The following is a 10,257-nucleotide window of genomic DNA, read 5'->3' as shown; positions in this document are numbered from 1 at the left end:
GTCAAAACCTTCTCCACGCTAACCAAAATGAGAAAAAAGACTAGGATTTGCCCAGAGACCCACTTTAAAAATATGTAAAAATGTTATTGTCCCTAGTCTGGGCACAGATGCAATTTAAACCCTGTTCAGTGAAGGAACCAAGTATCATCTCCACCTTTACTTCCATTTTCACTCCAGGACCATGGAGGGCACATGTCATATACGGTATTCTGAGGGAAAAATCCTCTAGGAGGCAGTGACACCATAATATTTGTGTCATGGTCCTTATGTCACTGGGTTTCTAACAGACTTTACATTGGAATATATAAAGAATGCAACCCAGAGATGGGAATTGACATGGTCAGCTCACAGCAATGATCAGGTTGTCACAGTCAGTCTGAGGGTAGCTGGAGATCTTCCCATCAGATCCGCAGACCCCAATAATGATCCAAAGGGGGAAGCAAACTCCACCTTTCTATTTTAATACTTAGCTTTTAGTTTACTTTGTAAGTTCTCTTTTTGGAATGCAGCGGTTATTGCAGAATCTCCATGATTTCACTGCATCCCTTAACCACTGCCCAGTTTCTACATTCAATCCACTAGATTGTGGTCGACGTGTTTCCAGAAGTTGACATGACCGAGGAGCTCCGGCCATAGTGAGGCACGATTTCCTTGCTGATGATACCCTTGTTGGCCAAGATCCTGAGAAAGCTTTGTCTGAACTTCTGGCCGATGAAGGCATAGAGAATTGGGTTTATGCAGCTGTGGGAGTAACCAAATATTTCGGTCACAGAGAGGGCCACGTCCAACCTGTTCCGAAAATCGCATGTCTCATTGATGTAGTTTGTCCTCATTAGCGAGTCCACAATAACGGTGATATTGTAAGGAAGCCAGCAGATCAGAAAGGCCAGAACTACTGCCAAGATGACCTTCATGGCTCGATGTTTTTGGTTGTTTTTGGCCTGAAAAAGAGTTTTGATGGTAAAGCCATAGCAAAAGAGCATGATGAGCAGAGGTATGAAGAATCCAACCAAGTGGCGCCCAATTCTTATGATGATCTTCCAGCGGAACGTGTTCTCGGCTCCAATGTCCTCATGGCAGACAAGACCATTTTTCGGGGTGTAAAACACAGTCTTAAACAAGATGGTGGGAAGGGCTATAACAAAGGAAAATGCCCAGATACAGAGGGAAATGTACCTGACCCAGTGCCTCTTCTGTGTCACGGCTTCTGTGGCACGGACAATAGCCAGGTATCGATCCACGCTTATACAAGCCAGCAGTAGTATTCCGCTGTAGAAGTTGACTTCTTGTAGTATACACACGAGTTTACACATGAAGATCCCAAAAATCCATTGATTGGCTTTGTACGCCGCCCAAAAGGGCAGAGTCGCGGCAAACAGCAAGTCAGCAATGGCCAGATTCAGGAGGTAGACATCCGTGGACGACCTCTTCAGCTTGTTGTGGCAAATTACTAAAATGACAAGGCTGTTGCCCACTACATTGAGAAGGAAAACTATGGAGTAAATCACAACATATATGTATTTGTTCACGCTCTCTGGAGGCCTGCAAGGAGCTGCATCAGCTGATGGGTAATAGGGGGTAGGTGAATCTGTAAACAGATCATCAAGCCAGTCCAGGTCCACGCTTATTGACTTGGCCATGTTTGTCCTTTGAGCCTGCACAATGATATAAGAAGACAATAAAATGAGGAAAATCTTATGAAGTAATTTTGCATTTGTTTAACAGGAATACCATATATCATACGTTGTACATTTTATTTATTTACATCCTATGTTTGTAATTTCTAAAGAATGTTTAACATTTTTGGGTCCTTTCACACGGGCGCTCCGTGTGAAAGGTCCGCTGCGGGACTTTTTTTTTTTTTTTTTTCCACGGAGCGGATGACATTTCTGTCATCCGCTCCGTGTGCCCGCATATCATCCCATCCGTTTGCGGATGATATGCGGACATAATGTAAGTATATGGCATTGCGGATGTCAGCGCTGACATCCGATTTTCCTTCCTTTCCGTTTTTTACACGGAAGAAAAAATGGGGTTCTGTTCCATTCATAAAAACGGAACAGAACTGAAAGGAGGAAAATCGGATGTCAGCGGATGGTATTCCGCTGACATCCGCAGTGCCATTCACTTACATTATGTCCGCAAATCATCCGCAAACGGATGGGATGATTTGCGGACACACGGAGCGGCCGTGTGAAAGGACCCTTAGTCTTTTATATGATTCCACCAGGGGCGTAACTACAGGGGTTGCAGGGGTTGCAATTGCAACCGGGCCCCATGCTCCAGGGGGCCCATGCAGCTCCCCTGTACACCTGGATAGGAGGGGCGGCGGGGGGGGGGGGGGGCAGCATGTAGAAAAATCACTGTTCTCCTTTTTCCTTCTGTAGCCGCAGGAGATTGGTTCCTCTGTATGCTGCCCCCTCCACTCCTCCTACTGTTCTGCTGTCTCTGGGCCCCTGTGTGCTCCCCTGGTCCCCCCCCTACTGTGCTGCCCCCCCCCACCCCACTATGCTCCCTTCCCTCTCCTGCCGGCTGCTGCAGGGGATGTGTCACAATAGAGAACCAGGAAGGGGTCGGTAAATATGTAATTTACCAGCTCCTTCCTTTTCTGAATGGACAGAGTCATAGTCAGTGACATTGTAAAATAATAAATAAAATGATAAAAAATAATACAATTAAAATACCAAAAAAATAAAAACTACTGACACCAGTGGGTGAACTTCCAGGATCGCAAAGGTCACATTTGCAACAGAGCCCTGGCATTCCACCACTGTAGGGAGACCCCAAGATGGCAGGAAGGGGGCCCAATGCAGAACTTGTGAAAGGGTCCCACTGCAGGACCATGATAAAGGGCCCCATTACAGGAGTAAAGGGCCCCAGGATCAGTGGGAAAAGCCCCAGGCTTGAAGGGAAGGGCCCCTGCCAGGGGTCCGGGGGGCCCTTCATGGTTTCTTGCACCGGGGCCCTGAATATTCTAGTTACGCCTCTGGATTCCACAACTGAAGGAGAGTGCCCAGGAAGAGAAAAAAATAAAGGACATCCACCCCCCCCCCCCCAAAAAAAAAATGTTTTATATAGCAGACAGAATTTACAGGTATGTATATACAGTAAAACCCCCTCCATTGCGGGGGTTACGTTCCGGACCCAGCCGCGAAAAGTGAAATTCCGCGAAATAGAAAAACCCTATTAAAATGCTTTGTAGGCATGTTTTTTTTACTGTCACTGTACGTGTAGAAGCATTTTAAGGTCTTTAAACACACTTTTAAAACAATAGAAACTAATTTAAACACATAAAAGATACTGAGAGACATAGCAAGAGCTATGGAAAACACAAAAATATTTCATTTTTAATGATTTATATAGTAAAATAACATTACAAAAAAACCCGCGAATTACCGGGACAGCAAAAACTGAACCGCGATGGAGCGGGGGATTACTGTATAGATAGATAGATAGATAGATAGATAGATAGATAGATAGTGCCCTGGAAGAAGTCCTTTGTAACGAAACGCGTAGGAAGGAGCAATGTGCTTGCATCATCGCGCCAACCGGAATTGACAGTAAACTCCATCTTTGTCAACTGGGAAGTCTGTTTGAATGTACAATCTGCTTTTAAACATTGTGAGTGGTATTTTAAAGTCTAATAAAAAACATTTTAAAGGGTTATACACTATATAGTTCATTTATTTTCCTTCTATGCCCATTATTGGTGAATGTTTTTCGCATAAGGATTGTATATATTTTTTTAGTATTACTTTAGTGCCGCACTTTATGCATATATACAATATGTATATATATATATATTATAAACACTATATTACCAAAAGAATTGGGACATCTGCCTTTACACGCACATGAGCTTTAATGGCATCCCAGTCTTTGTCCGTAGGGTTCAATATTGAGTTGACTTACCCATTGCAGTTAAAACAGCTTCAACTCTGAGAAGGCTGTCCACAAGGTTTAGGAGTGTGTCTATGGAAATGTTTGATCATTCTTCCAGAAGTGCATTTGTGAGGTCAGGCACTGATGTTGGACGAGAAGGCCTGCTTCGCAGTCTGCACTCGAAGTCATCCCACAGGTGTTTGTTCGGGTTGAGGTCAGGGCTTTCTGCAGGCCAGTCAAGTTCCTCCACCCCAAACTCGCTCATCCATGTCTTTATGGTCCTTGCTTTGTGCACTGGACCAAATCATTTGGCGGTGGGGGGATTATGGTGTGGGGTTGTTCTTCAGGGGTTGGGCTTGGCCCCTTAGTTCCAGTGAAGGGAACTCTTGAGGAGTCAGCGTACCAAGACCTTTTGGGCAATTGCCAACTTTGTGGGAACAGTTTGAGGATGGCCCCTTCCTGTTCCAACATGACTGCACACCAGTGCACAAAGCAAAGTCCATAAAGATATGGATGAGTGAGTTTGGGGTGGAGGAACTTGACTGGCCTGCACAGAGTCCTGACCTCAACCCCATATAACACCATTGGGATGAATTAGAGTGGAGACTTTGAGCCAAGCCTTCATCAGTCTGACCTCACAAATGTGCTTCTGGAAGAATGGTCAAACATTCCCATAGACACACTACTAAACCTTGTGGACAGCCTTCCCAGAAGAGTTGAAGCTGTTATAGCTGCAAAGGGTGGGTCAACTCAATATTGAACCCTATGGACTAAGACTGGGATGCCATTAAAGTTCATGTGTGTGTAAAGGCAGGCGTCCCAATACCTTGGTAATATAGTGTGTATATGTATATATATATATATATATATATATATATATATATTGTGACAGGGCACATGGATCCGTGGTCGAAGGAAGATACGTGTCACCGAGGTTCCTGGCCTCGGTGAGATAAGAGCCGGTAATTCTGTGTCAGCAGTAGCTAGTGCTGTTTGACATTTTTCTATTTTAGTGTGGCTGCAAAGCCGAATCCGGGCCGGCTCTTATTGGGAGCAGTTAAGGTATGGGTGGGTGGCTGCTCCCCACGCTCCAGGCCAGGTCTTGCCTGGGGTTTATAAGGCAGACAGCCTAACAGGTGATTGAGAATTATCTCCATGCACCAGAAGGCTGTGGAAGTGAGTGCTGAGGCTGGAAAGGTTTCAAGCAGGTGAACTGATCCGTTGCTGTGTGTGAACAGCACCAAAGATACACAGGTGAATGGACTTGTTGCTGTGTTTAAAACCTGCCTTAAAGACTGTCGTTTTCCTTTTTGTTGGGTGTGAGTTAACACCATTTTTGTGTTCCTGAAGTGTAAATAAAACACTCCTGATTTACATGAAGAACCATCTGTTTTGCCTCTATACTGCACCCGCAAATCCTACCTACAAGAGCAAATCCCCACATTTGGTGCTCGGATGCGGGCAAACGCAGTGAGGCTGGCGTAAGACGCCAAAATATTTTTGTTCTACTGAACGTGACTGTACTAAGCCTGCCAAGCTGCAGCCACAGGAAAAGATGGAGGAGATGATAAGGCAGCTTACCCAGGTCAGTTTAGGACAACAGCAGGCCTTGGAGCTACAGCGGGAGACTAACCTGCAACAGCAAAAAAGACATGAGGAGGCTATGCGTGCACAGTAGGAGACTAATCAACGGCTGCTGCAACATGTGTTGGCTTTGGAAAAGTCTGGGGTGTCTCGAGCAGTGCATGATGTCCGGAAAGCGGTCCATGCAGCAATACCTAAGATGGCTTCCACGGATGACGTTGAGACGTACCTCGCCATATTTGAAAAAGTGGCGGTCCGGGAGAAGCTACCCCGTGACCAGTGGGCTGAGGTGGTCGCTACGTTCCTGCCATCCGGTCCCCAGCAGGTGTTTTTCGATTTGACAGATGACCAAGCTGCCGACTACCCGACCGTAAAAGGTGAGATCCTGGCGAGACTGGGCGTAAATGTCTTAGTCCGCGCTCAGCGAGTGCATCAGTGGGGCTACAAAGCGGCCGAACCGGCCAGGCCACAATATTACGATTTACTGCACAAAAGTGGCTGCAGCCTGATCTGTTAAAGCCCACTGATATGCTGGACCGCTTGTTGGCTGACATGTTTTGGAGGGCCTTGCCTTATCCCCTCCAGCACTGGATCGGCCAGGCTTCTCCTGACAATGCTCTGGATATGGTTGACCTGGTGGAGCTCTATGAGGCCACCAAGAACTTGCAGGGATGTACAGGGGGGAGGGGGCCAGTCAAACCCCGGAAATCTCCGCCACAGACCCAACGCTTGGTGGCAATGAGACACACTCAAGACGTACTCCCTGTACGCCCGGCCCCAATAGTCTGTTGGCGGTGTCAGGAGCCAGGTCACGTGAGGGCTGAGTGTCCACAACAGGACGAGCCTATGGAGACTAACTATGGACACCGCCACTCGTTGTATGCACGAAAGCACAGGCACTGGTGAGGTGATAGACAGTAACCATCTGTGTCAGGTGGAAGTGGGAGACACTTTGGCGGTGGCTCTGCTGGACTCAGGAAGTCTGGTGTCCCTGGTGAGAATGGCGTTAATACGGCCTGCTGAATATACCGGCCGCAGAGTCGGGGTCGTATGTATTCATGGAGACTTAAAGGACTATCCCACAGCGCTGGTAACTTTGTCTACAGCGGCCGGCAAATGGACCCATGAGGTTGCTGTCGCTACCAAGTTGCCACATGAACTAATACTCGGAAGGGACTTTCCAGGTTTTCCGGCGCTGTGGCCTACGGTTAAAGGGTCTGACAAGCCTGAGACAGGGACAACCCTAGCAGAATGGCCTGGTTCCAGTGTGAGGCCAGAGCCCTGGGAGCCTGAGTCCGAAGGGCCCTCGGTAGGGGTGACCACAGCTTCTGTAATAGAGGGGGACACCACCCCACTAAATGTAATGGTGGGAGACGTGGAGGACTTGCCATCCGGCCCTGAGTTGGCAGACCTCAATGTCTCCGGGGAAAATTTCGGGACCGCACAACACCGGGATACGTCCCTAAGCAGGGCCTGGGAAAATGTTGTAATCATTAATGGTAAACCAAAAAACCCTGGGGCTGAATTGATGTTTCCACGTTTTATTGTTCAACAGGAAATGTTATATCGAGTGAATCAAATCCGGGGTGAACTGGTTGAACAGTTGGTGGTGCCCACAGCGTACCGCAAGCTTGTTATGGAGCTTGCCCACCAACATGTTCTTGGGGGACACTTGGGGTGGCAGAAAACACAGGACCGAATACTACAGAGGTTTTATTGGCCCGGTGTGTTCAGAGAAGTGGAAGAGTATTGTAAGTCATGTCCGGTCTGTCAGATAACTAGCCCCCAGGCCCATTTCCGTAGTCCTCTGATACCTCTCCCAATAATTGAGGTCCCATTTGAACGAATCGCTATGGATCTAATCGGCCCTGTTCCAAAATCTGCCAGGGGTCACCAACATATTCTAGTCATCCTTGACTACGCCACTCGCTACCCGGAGGCGATACCCCTGCGACATACATCCGCCAAACTTATAGCTAAGGAGTTAATGGAAATGTTTTCCCGGGTGGGACTGCCTAAAGAGCTCCTGACTGACCAAGGGACACCGTTTATGTCCAAGGTTATGAGAGAACTCTGTAAGCTGCTCCACATAAAACAATTACGTACATCCGTCTACCATCCCCAGACAGATGGCCTGGTCGAGAGATTTAACCAAACATTAAAAAACATGTTAAAAAGAGTAGTTTCCAGGGATGGTAAGGACTGGGACCTGCTTCTACCCTATCTGATGTTTGCAGTGCGAGAAGTACCTCAGGCTTCCACGGGGTTCTCGCCCTTCGAACTGTTATATGGTAGGCATCCTCGCGGGTTGTTGGATATAGCCAAAGAGGCCTGGGAACAACAACCCACCCCCTACAAAAGTGTTGTTGACTATGTCACCCAGATGCAGGAACGGATGGAAAAGGTGATGCCCTTGGTCCGGGAACACATGGAGGCAGCCCAACGAGCCCAGAGTAGGATCTACAATCGACAGGCTAGGGTCCGGAACTTTAACCCGGGTGATCGGGTAGTGGTACTGGTACCAACAGTAGATAGTAAGTTCCTAGCTAGGTGGCAAGGTCCCTATGAGGTGCTCAAAAAGATAGGAGAAGTAAATTACAAAGTACACCAGCCAGGGCGGCGGAAGCCGGAGCAGGTGTACCACGTAAATTTACTAAAGCCGTGGAAAGATAGGGACTTGTCCGAGAACGACAGCCCCCAGCCAGGGTTTCTAGGTGAAAAGGGTCCAGCCCCTCCTCTTGAAGCCTGTGAAGCAGTAACCTCGGTAAAAGCTGCAGATAGCCTGTCCTCCAAACAGGTCCAGGAAGTCAGGGAGTTCATTAGTCGGAACACAGATGTGTTCTCAGACCTCCCTGGACGCACGTCTCTAATCCTACATGATATCGTCACTGAGCCCCGGGTCAAGGTCCGGGTAAAGCCATATCGGGTACCCGAGGCTCGGCGACATGCTATTGAGGAAGAAGTACAACTCATGTTAAAACTCGATGTTATTGAAGAGTCTAAAAGTGAATGGGCCAGTCCTATAGTCTTAGTACCCAAACCAGACGGGACGTTGCGGTTCTGCAACGATTTTCGTAAGCTAAACGAGGTCTCCAAGTTTGACGCGTACCCTATGCCCCGAGTAGACGAGCTGATTGAGAAATTAGGCCAAGCCCGATATTTTTCAGTGCTAGACCTCACCAAAGGGTACTGGCAAGTACCCTTAACGGAGTCTGCCAAGGAAAAAACGGCTTTTGTTACTCCTCAGGGCCTATATCATTATAAGGTGTTACCCTTTGGCCTGCATGGCGCCCCTGCCACCTTCCAAAGACTAATGGACATAGTGTTGCGACCTCATCGTCAGTACGCCTCGGCTTACCTGGACGATGTCGTCATTCACAGCCGGGATTGGGAAAGTCATCTGCCCAAAGTGCAGGTGGTAGTGGATGCCCTTAGGAAGGCCGGGCTGACCGCTAATCCAAAAAAATGTTCAATAGGATTAGAAGAGACTAAATACCTGGGGTATGTGGTTGGGCGAGGAGTCATCAAACCCCAAGTAAACAAAATAGAAGCCATACGTAGTTGGCCCCGACCAGTCACCACTAAGCAGGTCAGATCATTCCTGGGAATGCTGGGATATTATATGAGGTTCATTCCCCATTTTGCCACCTTAGCTGCTCCACTGACAGGGCTACTAAAGGGACGAAAGTCCGTCATGGTTCACTGGAATGATAAGGCGGAAGAGGCCTTTTCCGCTTTGAAGTCGGCACTATGTGGGTCCCCAGTCTTGGTCACCCCAGACTTCAAGAAGGAATTTATAGTACAGACCGATGCCTCGGAAGTAGGTCTAGGAGCTGTACTATCACAAGAGGTCAATGGGGAGGAGCATCCTGTCGTGTACCTCAGCCGGAAGCTCACCCCAGCAGAGTCCCGATATAGTATAGTGGAGAGAGAGTGCCTGGCTATCAAATGGGCACTCGAGTCTCTTCGCTATTATCTGTTGGGGAGGAAATTTCGTCTGGTGACCGACCATTCCCCTCTCCAATGGATGAGCCAGGCCAAGGAGAGAAATGCTCGGGTCACCAGATGGTTCCTGTCCCTTCTCAGTGGAACACAGGGCAGGCCGCCTACAGGGAAATGCGGATGCCCTGTCTCGCGCACACTGTATGACATGTGTTCACCCCCTGAGGGTTGAACAAAGGGGGGAGGTATGTGACAGGGCACATGGATCCGTGGTCGACGGAAGATACGTGTCACCGAGGTTCCTGGCCTCGGTGAGATAAGAGCCGGTAATTCTGTGTCAGCAGCAGCTAGTGCTGTTTGACATTTTTCTATTTTAGTGTGGCTGCAAAGCCGAATCCGGGCCGGCTCTTATTGGGAGCAGTTAAGGTATGGGTGGGTGGCTGCTCCCCACGCTCCAGGCCAGGTCTTGCCTGGGGTTTATAAGGCAGACAGCCTAACAGGTGAGAGAGAATGATCTCCATGCACCAGAAGGCTGTGGAATTGAGTGCTGAGGCTGGAAGGGTTTCAAGCAGGTGAACTGATCCGTTGCTGTGTGTGAACAGCACCAAAGAGACACAGGTGAATGGACTTGTTGCTGTGTTTAAAACCTGCCTTAACCACTTGCCGACTGCCTAACGCCGATCTACGTCGGCAGTCAGCCCCTCACAGGCAAAGTGACGTAGGGCTACGTCACTAGCTTGTGAGGGTCTAGGGAGCGAGCGCGCGCCCCCGGAGGCGCGCTCCCGCTCCCGCGTGGTCATGGACCCCCCCGCGCGTGTGACCAGCGGACCCGATGTCCGCCGGTCACTC

The 10,257-nt window shown here is 48.6% G+C and overlaps 1 protein-coding gene across 1 annotated transcript in view; it reads right to left on the bottom strand.

The window, feature by feature from the left end:
* Window positions 1–225: 225 nt before the first annotated feature.
* Window positions 226–10,257, bottom strand: part of LOC309557511 (C-X-C chemokine receptor type 2-like) — a 40,012-nt gene continuing 29,980 nt past the window's right edge. Inside the window, exon 2 of the mRNA XM_082260255.1 lies at window positions 226–1,655. Within this exon, the coding sequence (XP_082116381.1) occupies window positions 579–1,640 (1,062 nt within the window). The 5' untranslated portion in view covers window positions 1,641–1,655 and the 3' untranslated portion in view covers window positions 226–578. The remainder of the gene's footprint in view (window positions 1,656–10,257) is intronic.

Source organism: Pelophylax lessonae (assembly GCF_965119305.1).
Source record: "Pelophylax lessonae genome assembly, chromosome: 6".
Classification (NCBI taxonomy): domain Eukaryota; kingdom Metazoa; phylum Chordata; class Amphibia; order Anura; family Ranidae; genus Pelophylax; species Pelophylax lessonae.
Note: the sequence above shows the minus strand (reverse complement) of the source record. Positions and strands in the feature narration are given on the sequence as shown.